At 41.7% G+C, this 17,813-nt stretch overlaps 3 protein-coding genes across 5 annotated transcripts; 2 read left to right on the top strand and 1 right to left on the bottom strand.

Moving 5' to 3' along the window:
• Positions 1-241: 241 nt before the first annotated feature.
• Positions 242-3,516, top strand: nudt8 (nudix hydrolase 8). The gene is made up of 5 exons (XM_063494001.1): positions 242-282; positions 1,028-1,858; positions 1,966-2,098; positions 2,450-2,527; positions 2,760-3,516. The coding sequence occupies exons 2-5, from the start codon at positions 1,029-1,031 to the stop codon at positions 2,943-2,945; spliced, it is 1,227 nt and encodes a 408-aa protein (XP_063350071.1). The 5' UTR covers positions 242-282; position 1,028; the 3' UTR covers positions 2,946-3,516.
• On the bottom strand, positions 3,509-9,700 carry mfrp (membrane frizzled-related protein). Of its 2 annotated transcripts, none has more exons than XM_063493999.1 (13): positions 9,294-9,700; positions 7,948-8,056; positions 7,443-7,580; positions 7,063-7,230; positions 6,769-6,988; positions 6,252-6,382; positions 6,039-6,164; positions 5,279-5,355; positions 4,972-5,120; positions 4,721-4,851; positions 4,502-4,636; positions 4,137-4,267; positions 3,509-4,031 (listed from the first exon to the last, which is right to left on the bottom strand). In XM_063493999.1, the coding sequence occupies exons 1-13, from the start codon at positions 9,345-9,347 to the stop codon at positions 3,807-3,809; spliced, it is 1,794 nt and encodes a 597-aa protein (XP_063350069.1). In that variant the 5' UTR covers positions 9,348-9,700; the 3' UTR covers positions 3,509-3,806. The 2 variants fall into 2 exon arrangements, with proteins under 2 accessions (XP_063350069.1, XP_063350070.1); XM_063494000.1 differs by having other exon boundaries at positions 4,137-4,264.
• A 2,016-nt stretch (positions 9,701-11,716) lies between these two features.
• Positions 11,717-17,755, top strand: si:ch1073-280e3.1 (complement C2). Of its 2 annotated transcripts, none has more exons than XM_063493825.1 (19): positions 11,717-11,836; positions 11,968-12,080; positions 12,358-12,505; positions 12,610-12,780; positions 13,117-13,290; positions 13,412-13,510; positions 13,612-13,754; positions 13,892-14,030; positions 14,161-14,289; positions 14,668-14,772; positions 14,858-14,995; positions 15,142-15,251; positions 15,337-15,463; positions 16,625-16,784; positions 16,857-16,930; positions 17,052-17,167; positions 17,241-17,370; positions 17,451-17,500; positions 17,582-17,755. In XM_063493825.1, exons 1-19 carry the CDS (start codon positions 11,758-11,760, stop codon positions 17,744-17,746), a joined length of 2,370 nt encoding a protein of 789 aa, XP_063349895.1. In that variant the 5' UTR covers positions 11,717-11,757; the 3' UTR covers positions 17,747-17,755. The 2 variants fall into 2 exon arrangements, with proteins under 2 accessions (XP_063349895.1, XP_063349894.1); XM_063493824.1 differs by having other exon boundaries at positions 12,595-12,780.
• The last annotated feature ends 58 nt before the right edge of the window (positions 17,756-17,813 follow it).

Raw genomic sequence — 17,813 nt, 5'->3', positions numbered from 1 at the left:
GGACTGGTTTAAAAAACCTGTTACATAAACTGACATCATTTGGTGCTTTCCACGTGATTTAATCACTAAATAACGTAAACGCCGTGTCTTAAAACCAAACCTCCCCGTCTAATTTGGAGGGTGGAAAAAAAACAAAGAAAACACAACAGGCTAAGCTTGAATGTTGTGCAATAAGTTTGGCGTCATCACGGCGTAGTGAGGGCAACACTGACGCGAGTGAAGGTAGCCGGCGCCATATTGACTGCTGGCAGCCGCCTAGCCGCTGCTGATTCAACTTTCAAGGTGAGCCTTTTCTGTGTTAAAATGACGTTTTACTGTCATATTTTGCACCTTTGTGTGTTTTCCGACATACCGTGAAACACGTCGGGGCTTTGTCATAATCCAAATGTAAGTGTTAGCTTTAGGGTATGAGCTACTTCAGCTGTTTGGGTTTTGTGTTGATCGCTCGATCAGTTACCCTGCGTGCGCTCCTTACTCGTTTTGAAGACACTGAAGATTTTCTCGCATATAAAGCCTGCTTTTTATGGGTTTAGTTGGTGATGGGGAAGTCTGAACATTGACAATGTCATATTTTATATATATCGTCATCACAGCTAACAAATGAATACAGCTAGCTAGCTTGCTACAGCTAACAACCAAAGTTTGGGAGAAACTTGAGCCAAACGTGAACTCCGTATTCGAAGCTAATATGAAATACGTTTTGGTGTCTTAACAGCTTTGAACTACAGTTAAACGTAACACCGAGATATGACAGTGAGAGCACAGTGACGAGTATTACTGTAGGTAGGTAGGTTTGGGTGAGCCTCTGATCTCGGTTAAGCCAGGGTATCTTCAGCCCAGTTTACCCATGTTATCTAATCCCTCACCTCCCCTGCCAACAGGGGAGGTGAGGGATTAGCAGATTTTGGTTCATCTTTCACCTCTCTCAAGTTGGTTTAAGAAACAAGTTGGTTTAACTAGCTGATGAACACAACTAATTGACTAATACATTTACGATCATATCTGTATGTTTTGTTTCCTTTTATAGGATGTTGGCAAGTTCTCGGATTCTGACTTGGTCTTGCTCCAAAAGATCATTACAGCTGTTAAGAGACTCTCATCTCTGTGGTTTTTCCGAGATCACATGTGCTGGATGGCAGGGAGCAAGTCACGAGAAAGGAAGGAGACACAAAGACATAAGTGGAACAGGCACCCACAAGGATGGACCATCCACAGAGACTGTTTATAGTTCAGCACCAGTATCTTCTTGTAGCTTCAATTATAAGCTGAGACAGACACGGTTTGAAAACCTTCTATCCAAAGCCATTTTATTAAACCACCACCACTACCATTCTGCCTCTACAAAAACCAAACAAGTGTGTGATCCTGTGCGCACTTACTGGAACTGTTTAGTCAAAATAACCTGCCTTCAGCGCTGGAGAAAACCTTGGGACTTTCGCCTGCCTTCTTTTAGCCACACCAGTAAGACTCAGTGTAGCCTTCTTCAAAGCCATTTAACTCATGGACAGGACTTCGTTAGACCTCTCAGCTTGTCAGCACATATTCCCTGGACATTAGAAAACAAGCACAATAAACCACAACTCCCTAGCCTCAGTTTCCACCAAACCATAGCTACTCATCAGGCTGCCACGTGCGTGTCGGATACCTGGAGAGATTGCTTATCCCCAGGGAATGAAAACAGATGTCGACAGCACTTGGGGCCTAACTTGAAGCTCTATGAGTTGCAGAAGGGGAGGAAAGAAGGAAATCAGAGATGGGCATCCGTCCTGGTCTCCCTCTGCTCTCTTGATGGGGAGCCTGCATTTCTCTTCACCCTGCGGTCCAGCACTCTGAAGGGCAGGCACAAAGGAGATGTCAGGTTAGTGGTAGATTAGAAGCAGGCTATGTCTTAAATCTTACTTATTGGAGTACTTTATGTGTCCTGCCTTTTTTTTTTTTTTTTTTTTTTTTTGTGTTGTTGTCTAGCTTTGCTGGAGGAAAGAGTGATCCTTCAGACAGTGATGTGGTGGCCACAGCATTGCGGGAAGCCAGGGAGGAGCTGGGTGTAAATGTGGGAATAGAAAAGGTGTGGGGCGTCCTGAAGCCACTAAGAGATGCGGTGAGTGGAGCTGTGCTGGTAGAAATCTCAAGTAGAAATGCATATTAAAAAATAATTGACAAAATCATACCGTATTTATATTACCCGAAATAAGCACTTAGAGTCACTTTTCTTTTTGTAAATTCATTGTTTGGTTGATAAATAATGGTGAAAAATGATTATGTGACATTGTAAGAGCTCTGTGTTGATTATTTGGTCTGACCGTCTGCCCAAAATACCCAAAGATTCCTTATACAAGTAGAAAAAATAGAAATGAGCAGGAATTTCTGTAAAAACCTTCAAAAAATTTGAATATCTGAGGTAAATTTTGAATTAAAAATCCATGCTGTTGTTTCATATGTTTCGGTCCAGTCGGGGATGGTTATTGCTCCTGTGCTGGCTAACCTCGGTCCTCTACAGGAGCTGAACTTCAAACCAAACCCTGGGGAGGTACGGTCATCTGCCATTTTCTGTCTGTTTGAAAAGAACAGGGTGAGACTAGAGTTGACTAGTCTCATGTTATTCTTGACCCTAGCATATAGTACTGTGCAGAAGTCTTGAGCAACTCCTCATTGCTTTATCCCTTGCTTCTAAGGAGCCAGACAATTTTTTAAAAATATAATTACTTAAGCTGAATCGAATAAAAATGCCAAAAGTTTGAGAGTCTGTTTCCCGCTTCCAGGTGGATGAGATCTTCACCCTGTCCTTGTCTCACTTGTGTAACCCCCAAAACCGAGGCTACACACACTTCCGCACCGGTGACAAATATGGATACACTCTTCCGGTGTTTAGGAATGGCAAACATCGAGTGTGGGGCCTGACTGCTGTTGCCCTAGACCATACCCTGAAACTCATTGTCCCTCCATAATAGCGCAAAACAACTGAACTCAACAACTGAAGGATTATTCTGACAAATACAAGCTTTACACCAAGTGAATCTGAGCAAATCCAAAATAGTTTAATACAGCCGCTTTTGGTTTTGGAAGGTAAATTCCTCTCTTGAATTTATCAGAATGACGAAGAAGCTCTTTCTGCTAGTGCACTTTCTGAGCCTTAAATTTGTATGAGTGTTTAAAAATGAAAAGCAGGTGTTGGAAGCTTTTCTAAGTAAGAACGTGAACCTGGTGGGTCAAAGTTATAATTTTACACCGAGTGATTCTTATTCAAACCTTTTAAGTTTTTAGGTAAGTCTTGAAATTCTTTTAATTATTTCTATAATAAACGTTACCACCTGAGTTGAAATAAAATCAGTGAGTTGCTTTCTCAGATCAATTATGTCACATGACTGTGAATTGTTAAATGTTTGTCAGGGCAGCAAAGTACCGCTGTGACAGCCTGTTTCCTGTGTTAGCTAACATTAGATCGACTGAAGTAATCAGAGTATTTAGGAGTGATGTGGTGTGTTGAAGAACAATGCAATAAACTTTGTTTTAAACATATTTTCTCTGCATGGTTTATTTAATTTACAAGATTGACATCAAAGCATTAAATAAATACGGCAATTTACAGTAAAACAGTCTGATTCCCATCGGAGATCGAAAGCTTTCATTTTACTTAGCTGTCTACTTTAAAACTGCATCTGGTCTCATATATACTGAGCACATGTATTACAAACTGTGTTTAAAACTGTAAACCTTTGTTTCCACTAAGATAAGTAAGGTCCTCGAACGCTCGGGTATTTCCTGCCTGGGCCTGATATGATCTCAAAGGTAACTGGACTGTCCCAGCTTCAAGGCAGTGAGCACTCCAAGGGGTCCTGTGAGTCTGGGAGAAGGTGGCAGTTGAAGGGCCAGCTGAAGGAAAAGAGATCCAGGGCTTGGCTGCATTGCTGCTCGGCAGAGGAGCAGACTGAGCGGCAGGGTTGGAGGACGCCGCCCTGAGGACTACACTGGGGCAGAAACATCCCACAAACCAGCCTCTGCAGAGGCTCGAAGCACGCCAGCTCCATCAGCACCTGGATGATAAAAGGAGGGGAGGGAGGATGGTTTGATGTCTGGTTTGAAACAGTTACCAGCTACAGCTCCAGATGTCTGATGAAGCTTTTTGATGTGACTTTTACCCGATACTGTCCCAGGAGGGTGGCAGCTTCTCTTTGGTCAGCAATGGACAGCCAGATGTTGGGGAATGAGGTGAAGTTGTAGCTGAGGCCCCGACACATCTCTACTTCAATGTGCTCACAAGACGAGGCTGCTTTCATGAGAGGAAATTATTCATTCAGAGAAACACTTATAAAATAGAAACCACAAAACCATGTGGACATAGAGGTGAAAAGTGGTAACATTTCTATTTTGCAGTTTTCTCAGAATATGAAGCCATCGGCAATTCCTGTTATTTCAACACTTAAGTTTCTTCCTGCTGCCTCTTTTCATCAGCAGTGGAAACAAAAACTGGCTGTGATTGAGGTCAGAGATAAACCAGACTCACTAAAGGGAGGATAGGTGGAGTTGCCACAGCTCTGTTCATCCGCACCATCGGGGCAGTCGTTCCAGCCGTCACACAGCCACTGCTGCTGAACACACTCCCCTGTGCTGCAGGCGAACTGCCTGGGGCCACATGTCCCTTTAAAAATAAAAAGGATGTAAAAGAGGTCTATAGAAAGCTAATGCAAAAAAAAAGTTGTTATATTAAAGTATGAAAACTCACTGCCCAGCACGGACACAGCCTGGTATGTTGCATTGAAGCCGCTGTCGGCTACTCCCTCATCAGCCACAAACACCACTGTCATGTGAGGGCCAGAGGAGGTCAGCTCTGGGGGGAAGGTGGTACCACAAAACCTGGCACAAAGGGAGAAGAGACACAAAAGGTACTCCAGAAAACTGGTTGTTTAACTTGGATGAAGGTAAATGTGTTTGTCCTTAGTTACCCTCAGAATAAAAGACTGTGGCACTTCTCACCTTCCGAGGACTCTTCCAGCTCCGGTGCTGACGCTGTCATGCACCTCCACATAGTCAAACTCACACACATCCTGAGTCTCCAGGCTGAAGTTTCTGAAGCTCAGCGTGATCACTTGACCCTCCTCAACAGATATATGCCATATACACAACTGGAAAACATCAGATTAGTGGAGAAAACTGCGTGGTGTGGAGTGGCTGTCGGACTGAGAATGTGTTATGCATGTGGAAGTACTTCTGAATCTTTACAATTTTGTGTTTTCAATTACTATTAGGATTATTTTTCAGTTTGAATGGTTTAGAATGTAACCTGCTGGTGAGGGTAAGGCCCGGGGTGGTTTGGACTTGCCAGGTAACCATAAGGCCCAATCTTCTGCCCACCGCATTCTGTGAAAAAGAAAAGCATCTCTTCAGTGGCTCCCTGTTAATCTCACAATTGAAGTAAATGCTTCTCCGCACATACAAGGTCTTGAATAATCAGGCCCCATGTTTTCTTTAAGACCTCATAGTACCATATCAACCCAATAGGGCGCTTTGCTCTCAGGCTGCTGGTTTACTTGTGGTTCCTAGGGTATTTAAAAAGCAGAAAAGGAGGCAGAGCCTTCAGCTTTCAGGCCTCTCTTCAATGGAACCAGCTCCCAGTTTGGATTCAGGAGACAGACACCCTCTCTACTTTTAAGATTAGGCTTAACACTTTCCTTTTTGTTAAATCTTATAGTTAGGGATTGATCAGGTGACCCTGGATCCCCCCTTAGCTACACTGCAATAGACTAGACTAACTGCTGGGGGATTCTTATGATGCAGATGATGGCCGCCCCTCCCTGATTGTGGCTCTGTTGGAGGTTTCTTCCTGTTAAAAGGAAGTTTTTCCTTCCAACTGTTATCAAGTGTTTGCTTGTAGGGGTTCGTCTGATTGTTGGGATTTTCTGTGTTATTGTAGGGTCTTCACCTTCCAATATAAAGCACCTTGAGGTGACAGTTGTGATCCGATGTTATATAAATAAAAGTGAGTTGAATTGTGACCTTTGACCTTTCCTGTTTCTGTTTTAGTTCCGTCTGTGGACTCTCACCCTTGTGCTTGTGGCTGCAGTTTGCCTCGTCCATCTGGTCGTGGCAGTTTGGATGACCGTCGCACACAGACACAGGCAGCAGGCAGCGGCCGCTGTCGCACATGAACTCTTCTCTGGAGCAGCTTTCTGAGAAAACACAACGTGCTAACTTGAACATGGTTGCAAAACATATACAAGAGTGAACGCATGTGCTCCCAGATGCAGGCTACTGACTGTGTCCGGGGAGTACGGCCCTGTACTGGGCAGTGAAGCCGTTGCCTGCGATGCTGCCATCAGAGTGGAAGGTGACCCACACCGTACTGCTGTTTGTGTTGACCGTCGGTGGCGCTACGTTACCACAGAACCTGCAAGGGAGACATTTCTTTTTGATCAGTCTCATTCTTGTTCAGCTTTGGATTGAACTTTGTGCCTGAGCCATGCAGCCATAAATTCTTAAAAGGATTTGTAAGCAGGAAATGTGTTACGTAGTTAGAGGAATTTAATGAATCACGTTACGACACTGTCCAGGAATGTGAGCAAAAAGGTCAACGTGTTGATATGTACAAAATTTCCAAAAACCCTTCAGTACCTGGAAGCGCTTTCCAATGATGCACAGGCTTTTGGCGCCATCTATCAGCAGTTTAGTGAAACAGCATAATGCTCCTACTCTGATCGTGTATAAAAATGTTGCTTGTGGAAATATGGAGGTGTGAATGATGTTCATAAGAAGGTATGTTTCATGATCGCTAACCTGGTGACCACAGAAGTCTGCTCGATCTGCTCCCGCACCTCCACCCAGTCAAACAGGCAAGGAGAGGGTCCCTCCACGGTCAAAGAGGAGACATGAATCTGGACCAGGTAGGGGGGCGGGACCTGAATCACCCACACACACAGCGAGTTTGGGGGGTAGGACGCAGGGTGATTTGGAGAGCTGAAACTTCCTTCGGTGTCAGTCAAAACACCTCCACAGCCTGAGAGGCAGAGAGAGAGAGACCTTGTGTCTTAGGTCAACAAAAAGTATTTCGGGTATAGAGGCCAGACCTACTTGGTTCAGATGGAGGGATTTTGGCAGGTTGTGGTGCAGCTGTACTGTCCTCTTTACTTCTATTGATAGGGACTGTAGGTAAAGTTTGGGACTGTCCATCTCCTGCATGCTGTAGGCCTGAAGTGGCAGTGGGCAGCACCTGGTCCTCCACTGCCTGGCTTTTTATCTCTAAATAAGGAAGCAAATACATCTGGGCCAGAAGATTTTTATGATGTGCAGTGAGAGCTAGTCATGCTGAGAAACCTTTAAACTCCAGTATCTGTGAGTTCATGGTGTACTTTGAGATTTTAGCATGGAACCTGGGTTTATGAAATCATTCAATCCTTTTAATCAGTTTGAGATTGTGATAATGGAGCAGTTGATGTGCAGCAGTGACTCACGTGTGAGAATGAGGACCAGCGTCAGTCCTAGTGCTGCTAATAGGAGCAGGACAGCAGCAGAAACCACTACCACCCCCCAACCGCAGCCCGGAGCACGTACACGCATCACACACACACCGAAAAATCCCCAGACTAGGCCTGAAAGAAATGCATAGTACATATGTAATCTCTTTTTTTCACTTTGTTTTCTTCTTTTTTGTTTTTCAAGAACTGTATTCTGGGAAATGGATTCATTTGGAAATAAGGACATCACTGAAAACTTCCAAACTCACCACGTCTACTATTTAAAGTTGACATAACCCTGATGACATCACTATGATATGTTTATGGGATTTGTTTCCCTTGAGAATAGCTAAAGAAGGCATCAACTGTACATTTTTTACAACTTGAGTACAACTATCATGAGGCCACATTTACCTATATTTCAAGAAAACCGAGCTTAAGTGATAAAATGATGCCGTTAGGGTAGAGGCACAAGAAGCAGCAAGCTGATTGGCTGACTCACTTGCTGCTGGCGGTTTGATTGGCTCAGGAGTAGAAGAGGATGTCCTGAATCCCTCTACCCTCTCCTCCTTCTCCCCCTCCAGCTCAAAGGCGGGATTGCAAAAGACATTCTGCGGACGTAAAAATCAAAGATTCACACAAGTGCTGGTTTTAAAAACAGCTTTTTTAAACTCTTCCTCTGCTTTCAAATAAAAAGCAATGAAACACACCTTCAGTTATTAGAACACACACACATCTTATGGTTCCAGTTCACTGCTGGTCGGGTTACATATAACATTTCATATGACACTGACCCATCATTACCTTCAGATCTGGTTAGCCAGATATCTGACTCCTTTGTGGCTAAATGTCCAGGTATGTTAACCAGCTAGTTAGTGTGGAAGCTTGTTTTTGCTACAGAAAAAAAAGGATATTCTAACTGCATCACTGAAAAATTTCAAATTATTTTCTCAGAAGCTTGTGTTAATGAGTTGAAAGTTTGAGATATAAAAATGTGTTTTTCAGTAGTGTAAACAAGCTTCTATATGTTATTGATTGTGTCTGATGTTTGCGTGGGAACCCTGCTCTTTGTTATTGCTATAAAGTTAGCGACTTGCTAAAAGAAAAAAAAAAACAGCAATGAGAAAAGGTTACAGAAGAAGCTAAACTATGATCTATGACCGGGTAAGAACTTCTTTCTTTGTGAGATTACCAGTGTGCTTAGACACTTTTCTCACGTTGCTGTTTTGTAAAAATTCAAAAAAGCAAACAAATCGTTATAGTATCATAAAAAATGTCCAGGAAAGAGCCAGAGTTTGCAAAGCCACACAGTGGGCATAGATATATTTGCAGTATAGTCAAACAGGAAAAGTTTGTTTTCTAGACTACAAATACATGTTTCAAAGCAGAGGCAGAATGTGCAGGACAATAACTGTCAACATGGTCTCTTAAGCCTATTAACGGGTCACTTAATGTGCAGACATTTTACACTGGACTACCTTTCTATTCTTGTTTCAACAATATTACCCAGTCTTCATCATCTGAAGTGAAACCCTTAACAGATTAATCTCCACAACAGCTGAATGGCTTTACTCTAAAGGCTGACAGCTGTGGAAAACTAGCTCGACAGCAGCCTTGAGCTGGGATTGTTTTGTCAAACAAAACTACTTAAGCTCTTAAAACTAGATTTTGATATAAGGCCTTTCTACAAATAACTAAACTCCAAATAAAGCTCGGGATCTGAGCCTTTAGAACATTTGCTCATTTTGGTAATCCAACTACAACCAGGAAAATTGGCACAGTAGCTCCATAGCATATCCGGTTAAATTCCAAAAACATGGGGAGTCAAAATCAACATATCCTACTCACCTTATAAATGTCTGAGGAGTCAGGGTATACAGCGACTTGGCTGAGTTCAGACATCTTTGCTCTCTCAGTGTGCTCGTCTTCTTAAAGGCTCCAATGTTGTGCTGAAAACATTTGGGATATGATCCTGAAGATATCCTTTTATCCGTGAGGGAATTTTAAAGATGTTCCCCTGAGTTTTCTTGTCATTGTTCACTTTTTTGCCCCGACTGCAAACCTCCACATGAGCTGTGAAAGCCTACAGCGCTCAATCCCCCAGCACAGCACAGTCCTTTGTTTAGACCCCATCAAAAAATGGGGCCTAAACACTGCTAGAAATGAGAGAAAAGTACAATCAAATTCAAATCTTCAGCAGTGGAGATGACTGTGGTTGCTGTCTGTCTAGTTTATCGCAGTAATTCTTTTTTTTTTTTTTTTTTTTTTTTTTTTACGTGTGTATGTGTGCCTGGTTAAAAAGGTTTTAGAAACTTGCTCACATTGCTGAGCAAATCCTTGTCAGGTGAGAGGACTGAGCCCTGGAGGAGGCGGGAAGAAGGGCAGGGAATGCCAAAGATGGGGTTGGGGTGGAGGTGGAGGTGCGGGGGTCCCTGTTAAATCTCGGTAATCCCCTTAATGATGGTTTAAGCTCCTAAAATGTTTCACTGAAATGTGCACCTGCGCACAGCCGAGTGAGCAAACACAAACACACGAGAACGCTGCTGCAGAGACGGAGCAGTCTCAGTCATCTAACAGGGATTCTGGGTAAGATGGTACCATAGCAACGACGGCAGCGTTCAGTGTGGAGAAGCAAAAACTGATCATCTGAAAAGAATGTGTTGACTTTATGGATGGTAGGGAGTAGTTCGAATACCTTTTACACCAAGTTGGTCATAAAGAGACTTTATCAAATGTGACATAAAACTGGTACCCTGATCTGTCAGGATCTCGTTTGGAATGCCAACTCTGGAAAAAAGGTCTACTAAGCATCAAACAATGTGTTTGACCTGCAGCGAACGCAGTGGATAAACATCCGGATATCTTGTGGCATAATCACAAATGACTAATGCATATTTATGACCACTACTGCTCTTAGGTAAAGGACCTATGATATCCATAGCTATTCTCTCATAAGGTACATCCATTATTGGTAATGTTTGCAACTGGGCTCGGTCTGAAATTTTGGTGGGAGCCACTATCTGACATTCATGACATGTTTTGCAGTAGTCAACCACATCTTTGTACAATCCTGGCCAGTAAAACCGTTGAGCAACACGATTATAAGTCTTTGCCTGTCCCAAATGTCCTGACCATGGTACAGTGTGGCCCAAATGCAGAATTACTGATCGGTACTCTTTTGGTACAACAAGTCTGGGTTTCTCCATGTCTGCTAGATACAGAAGTTTATCCTTTATTATGAAAGGTTCTCCAGTTACACTTTTAAGCCCTACAGCATTTTCTTTTCCGTCATCCACGTTGCATGCTTTCTTAAAGAGAGGTTTTAAAGATGGATCATTTTCCTGTCTTTCTCTAAAATTATTGGGAAACTCCCACTGAAGATCAATAGGTGGAGACATTGGTAAGGTTGGTTCCGGAAGTTTTGCCCTACCACTGTTTTTATTTTTCTCCTGCCTACGTTGTCGTTTTGTTTTCCTGATTTTACTCCCTCCTTCAAATAAGTCATCATCTACATCTGGCAGTGGTTCTAAACCCCTTTTCATTGAACGAGTGACAACAGCACAGGAATAGGCTTCAGAGTTATTGTGAACCAAACTGTCTAAGATTGGTAAGTCTTATCCCAGAATGACATCATATGCCAACTGATCCAACACTCCTACAGTTAACATAAATGCTTGGCCCTCAACTTCAATAGTGACATCTGCTGTTGGATAATCTTTTTGACACCCATGAACACAAGTAATATTTACAGGTTTGTTAAAGTTAGGTAATACATTGCTCAACATAGAAGATTTAACCAAGGTTTGTGAGCTACCAGAGTCAGCAAGAGCCTTACTGTTTGGCCATTCTGACTAGTCTGATTTTATGATATTTGTGTGTGTTTTTAATTTAAGGCATTAGATATAAAAATAAATTTTATTTTAATCATTTTATTCAAATATATATATTTTAAATATATATTTTTTATTTTTTTTGATAATTTTTAAAATTATTATTATTAATTTATTTATTCATTTTTGTATTTTATTTATTTTTCTATATTTTTATTCTATCTACACAGCGATCGGTTTGGTGTCTGGTTTGTGTTGACTAAGTATTTCAAAAGTGTCACTGAACAGAACAAGACCTCAGAAAGAGAAAGAGATCAAAACTAAAAGTGAGTGACTTTATTTGTCCTCTGTCCTAAATTGCTCAATGCCTCCTCTTCCCGTTAGGTCCTCTGTGTTAATGGGTAATCAGTCATCAAATAAAGGAACTGACTGCATGTCGATAGAAACACTCTTGTTGCGGCTTCTGTTACTTAAAGGTAAAAATGAAGCTGCTCCAGAGTCCAGCCATGCACCCCAGGTCTATACTGTGGATCCTCCTCCTCCTCGTGTTGGTCCATAAGGGTGAGCATTTCACTTTTAAGTGCATTTGATTGTGTCAGATGTGTGTGGACTGGTGCCACATGCCCGAGTGCGCTGTGTGTGCGTGCAGAGCTGCATGTTTGTTGCCCACAGTTTTACTGCGTGCGCTCTAGGGTCCCTGCAAAAGACCGACTACGACTACGGCTATGAATCGTACGATGATGAAGAGCCCGTGAACTGCTCGGTCACAGAGAGCATCAAAGGTGGACATGTCACCTACTCCAAGGTAACAAAAGTAATATGTGCACCTGGGTGAGAGGTTTAAGTAAAATGCAAATGTACTGAATTTTAAATAGTGTAAATATTCAGTTTTAGTTCTCATACTTTTAGCGTAGTTTTAACTTTGCTGACAACAGAAGAATTAGAAAGTTGATTTTCTGGTTATGATAAAAAAACAAATAAAATAAAATAAAATCCAAGTGATGCAACAGGGGCATGGCTTTACTGGAAAACCTCATGTTACCTAATCTGTTTATTTAAACAACTGTTTGTTTCCCCACCAGGGAGGGCTGGTGGGCAGCGTGCTGACCTATCACTGCGGTCCAGGGAAATACCCGTCCCCAGTTAGCTACAGGACATGTGAAGAACATGGGGAGTGGTCGCCCATGAGACTAGCCAGTGGGAGGCTTGCATCTAGGGCCACATGCAAAGGTAATGTTGATGATGATGATGCTTTCAGTATCATACACGCATGAAAGCGGTCCCATTCTGGTGTGCACATACATCTTCCTCTCACCCAGACATGCTGTGTCCAGCTCAGCTGCAGCTGGATCATGGTGACTTCTGGCCCAGGGACCAGTGGTTTGCTGTTGGGGCGACACAGAGCTTCTCCTGCCAGGAAGGCTTCACCCTGTATGGCTCAGCCGAGAGAAACTGCACTCTCTCTGGGGAGTGGACAGGAGAAACCCCCATCTGTAACAACCATGGTGAGAAAAGAAGAAATTAAAAAGCGAATCTTTCTGTATGAATCATAAAATTTTAAGGAACTCCACTTAGGCTTGCACGGGTCTTCTTCCAGTTTATCATACTTGCTTATGCTGCAGTTTACACTGGAATGATAATATTATTTCATTGTGACGTGCAAATATTCTGATGCCTCAAAAGCCAATTTGCATAATTTCAACATGCTACATAGTTGCTTTTTATAATAAAAGCGAATTCTTTAGTTACTGTAATAGTGAAAACATGAGAAGCTTTTTCAAAGATGCTGAAATTCTCAGAAATCACTATTTTATATTTTTTGCATCTGTTTGCAAATTCAGCTGATGACTGTGACGACCCGGGGATCCCACCTGGTGCCCTGAGGTCAGGAGGCCGGTTCTTCAGGGGAGAAAAGTTGACTTACCGGTGTCAGACCGGTCTGGATCTGCTCGGGTCGGCCGAAAGGTTCTGTCTGGAGCACCGGGAATGGAGCGGATCAAAACCACGTTGCCATGGTGCTTTAAATTTACAGTTTTCTGCCTATAATGTCACAGGACATGAATTTTTTAAGAACAAAAAAAGAAAAGGAAATTGAACATCATATCAGCAAATAAACAATGCTTTGCTTTGTCACAGGTCCAAATACCTTTGACTCCCCCAGTGCTGTGGCTGCAGCCATGACAGGATCACTTGCAGGACTAATGGATGTACTGTCACCTGACGACAAAAAGAAAGGTGGTTAACATGAAATGTTAAGCACATGTTGATATAATTGGTATACACATAATCAGTAACAAAAAGCAAAAAAAAAGAAAAATCCACTTTGTGTGTTTAAGAGGAAAGCATTTCCTTCGGCCGAACCTTCCGCGTGGCTGAAGTCAGCCGTATGCACATCTACATCTTACTGGACACATCAGGAAGCATCGAAAGGGAGGAGTTTGAGAAATCCAGGAATGCCACCATTGCTCTGATCAGAAAGGTCAGCATTGAAAGAGCTCAGCGTGACGACCTGAGACCCGACAGTGAAATCCTTGATGCACTTATGATCCTAGTTTATGTAACTTCCTCTTTCAGCAAGTAAGAAACCCACTCATGTTCTTCATTTTTTTTCTTCAGCTGGATAGTTACGATGTAAAGTTGAATTTCCACGTGTTGTCTTTTGCCACCGAGGCCAAAGACATTGTCGACATCATGGACGAAGAAAGTGGTAACATTGACGACGTCATCTGGAGCATCATGGATTTTAACTACACGAGTATGACTCTGCTTGTTCTGCCTTTATTTGAAAACCACGTCTTTTGATCTGAGTCAGTCTGCATCGCACCACAACTGTGATGCATTTTTTTTCCATAGTGATTTATTCCTCTTTGTTTCTTCACGTATAGGCCACGGGCGCAAGACAGGCACCAACATCCACGGTGCTCTAGAGCGCGTCGAAGAGAGGATGAGCATCTTTAAGCGCAACAACAACCAATTTAATGAGACCCAGAACATCATCATCATAGCAACAGATGGTGACAACACTCAGAGACACTTTTTTTAATGCTGTTTTGGAACGTATTATATATACATATATTACAATAAGTCTGAATATATAGGATGATATAGTCTAAATAGAATGAAAGTCTGATTACATTGAGTGACGTTACAAAGGATTTGGGGCCATCTTTATATATACAAATATATGTATGTATATATATATCTATATATATATAGATATATATATCTATATATATATATGTGTATATATATATAAATATATATATAACACATTGTAACAAAAAGTGTTTCTGGAAAAGCACTTTGTAACGCTGGTTTTAAAAGTGCTGTACAAATATCATCAGAAAGTAAAAGTCAGCATTTATTCTGTCCTAATGTCTATCTGTCCACAGGTTACTCCAACACAGGGAAATCGCCTAAGATTGTCCTCACAAGGATCCGGCATTTGCTGGGTTATAGTAACACAGACCCAGACCATACAAATGAGAAAATGCTAGGTATTGTGATGGAAATAACATATTAAAAAGGTTGAGTTGGAGTTGGCGCACTTATCTGCATTTATGTTTTTATGTGCACTTTCAGACGTCTATGTGTTTGGCGTCAAGGAGAAGGTGAACAAAGAGGAGTTGAATTCTTTGGCCTCAAAAAAACGTGGTGAGACTCACGTGTTCATCCTCCAAGACTATGACAAACTGGGAGAAGTGTTCAACAGCATCATTAGTAAGTAGAAATCAACCCACCACTCTAACACAAAACAGCCAAATGAAACCACATTAGTAATTTATCTTTCACATTTCATGCTTGTTGAAAAAAACAAAAGTGAAAAACTGAAGTGGAAACATTCATTTGTTTAAACTATAAATCAGGTGACGAGAGTGTGACCATGTGTGGGGTGGCTCAGGAAGACATCTCCAAGGATGCGCAGGAGGACGGGAAAACAGCTTACACCACCCCCTGGCACGTGACTCTGAAATCAGTAAGAACTTTATTTCAATAAGGAATTCTTTGTGTTCAATATTATCGAGTGGATTTTTACATACTGACATTTTCCTTCCCTGTAGCCTGAATGGGGAAAGGACAAGTCCTGCTTTGGATCCATTGTAAGCCAGAACTGGGTGCTGACGGCTGCTCATTGCTTTGCCAGAGAAAGCACGGGCAGTGTCCCACGGCAGCTGGACATAGAATATGGTCAGTGGTTATTGTGGAAAATTCTTAAACGTGTAGATCAGGATGTCAATATCATTTTACACTGTGGGCCACATACAGCCCACTTAGTTCATAAGGTGGCCGGACCAGTGAAACTACATAATAAATGTGTGAAATTACATAAAAAGTCAGGATAGTTGGTTGCACAGACTATCCTTTAATTATCAAATATAAATATGTTACTATGGACTCATTAATAAAAAAAACTGTTAGTGAATTACTTTGGTGTAATCCCATTTTTTAAACCTTATTTATTTAATCTTAAGATTCTCATTAAATATGAATTCTGTTTACTTTTTCATTCTAATTTAATTTAAATCCTAATCAGGTGGTTTTTAATCTTTAAAAGTCTTAATCACTAATGTAGTGTTTAATCCTATTTTCTATTTGATCATATTTCTATTTAATTTAGTTCTAATTTGCCTTTTTGTCTTATTCAAGTTTAAAGCTGGTGACAAATTGTAATTTAATTTAATCTAATTTACTTTTTAATCCTTTTTAATTTTAATTCCTGATAAAGTTTTAATTTTAATATGTTCTTTTAAATTGTCATTTAGCTTCGATATCCATGATCAATTAAAAATAAATCCCAGTTAATTTTGTAATTTGGTTTTAAATCCTTATTTAGTTTTTGGATAAAAAGATGACATTTTTATGTCATCTGATTAAAACCTTCCAGTTGTGTGCACCCCCACCCCCTTACTTTAGTGTTCTGGTCACAATTGACCGGAATTTTCACCACCAAATTCAGTTCAGTGGGTAGTTAAATAGGTCTTTCATTTGGTCATTCAGTGGGCCATTCAGGGGGTTAGAGGCCAGAGGTGGAGGGTGGATTCCCATTCATTTCCTATGGCTGTCACTTTTGGGAACACCACAGATGTACAAGAACAAAGTTGATTAAAACACTCAAAATTCAACAAAAGAGGTGCTCATCACTTTTATATGTTCAAGTGCATAGTTTGGAGGATGTCATAAGGCCTTGAGGCAATCAGATGTAAAACACAATATTTATGAGTTTTTTAATTTGTAAATCAGTCAGATTTGATCCGAACACGACGGGAGTATTTAATCCTAGTTTAGTTTTTAATGAATAAACTGCAGGTGCTAATCATTGTGTTATAGGCTGTGGTTGTTTGTCCTCAGGTCTCCCACCCTCCCAGGCAAATGTCAAATTCAAGAGAGTGATCATGCACCCCAGCTACAGCACTAGCGCACTCAAACACAGAAATGTCTCAGAGTTTTACGACTATGATGTAGCTCTGGTGGAGACAAACAGGAGCATCCCACTGTCATGGATGGCCAGGTAAGACGAGTTATACATTGTGTGCATTTCTAATCCTCTTGTCATGCTTATTGTCTGTGTGCCATACAACAGACCCATCTGCCTGCCATGCACCGTACCAGGCTCCCGAGCCATGAAGAAAGTCAACTCTACCTGTGCAGACCACAGTACGTGACCTTTACCTTCTCCACAACGTGATTTGCGATGAGTCTGTTATAGTGTGACACAAAACTGAGGATAAATCGTTGAATAAATGATAATCTATTCTGAATAAAATTAATGTTCCAGGAGTGGAGTTACTAACGCTCGAGCAGACTCCTGCTTTTTTCAACCATAAGATCTCAGGAACTACGAATAGGCTCCTATTTGAACGCAAAGAAACACATATTCATACAAAGAGTCAGGTGAGCGCTGCTTTCATCTTATAATCAGTACTGTGTTAACAGTGATTTGTTACAGTGCATCATTTGTCTGCAGAGGCTTGGCTGTGTGGAGAAGGCAAGGAAGTTTGTAGAGCACACGGATGTGACTTTGGATGAGTTTGTACCTGACAGATTCCTCTGCTCTGGGGGAACTGCAGGATATCAGGATGCTATCACCTGCCAAGGTCTGGTCTCTTCTGCATAGTAAGCCTAACAGTTTGACCAACACAGGAATCACCTAACAGCTCAATGCGTTTCTTTATAGGCGATTCTGGTGGGTCCCTGTTTCTGCAGAAAAAGAAGCGCTACTTTCAGGTCAGTTTGCCAATATTTATAAGAGCCTAACTTTGCTGGGGAATCAGGATCAAAGAGACAATTTCCTGCTCTCATCACCAGGTTGGTGTGGTGTCTTGGGGCATCGTAGATGTGTGTAAAATAAAAGGATTCACAAGGAGGCCTCCTCCAGATGCTCGAGACTTTCACATTGACCTCTTCAAGATAATGCCGTGGTTGAAGCAGCATCTGGGGAAGGAGATCCAGTTCCTGCCTGAGATAAACTGAGCGGGTCCAGGATTAGACTGCAGGGACCGGCTTGATTTAACAGATTTCAACAGAGCGCAAACAGAGG

Source organism: Pelmatolapia mariae, linkage group LG14 (assembly GCF_036321145.2).
Source record: "Pelmatolapia mariae isolate MD_Pm_ZW linkage group LG14, Pm_UMD_F_2, whole genome shotgun sequence".
Lineage (NCBI taxonomy): Eukaryota > Metazoa > Chordata > Actinopteri > Cichliformes > Cichlidae > Pelmatolapia > Pelmatolapia mariae.
Note: the sequence above shows the minus strand (reverse complement) of the source record. Positions and strands in the feature narration are given on the sequence as shown.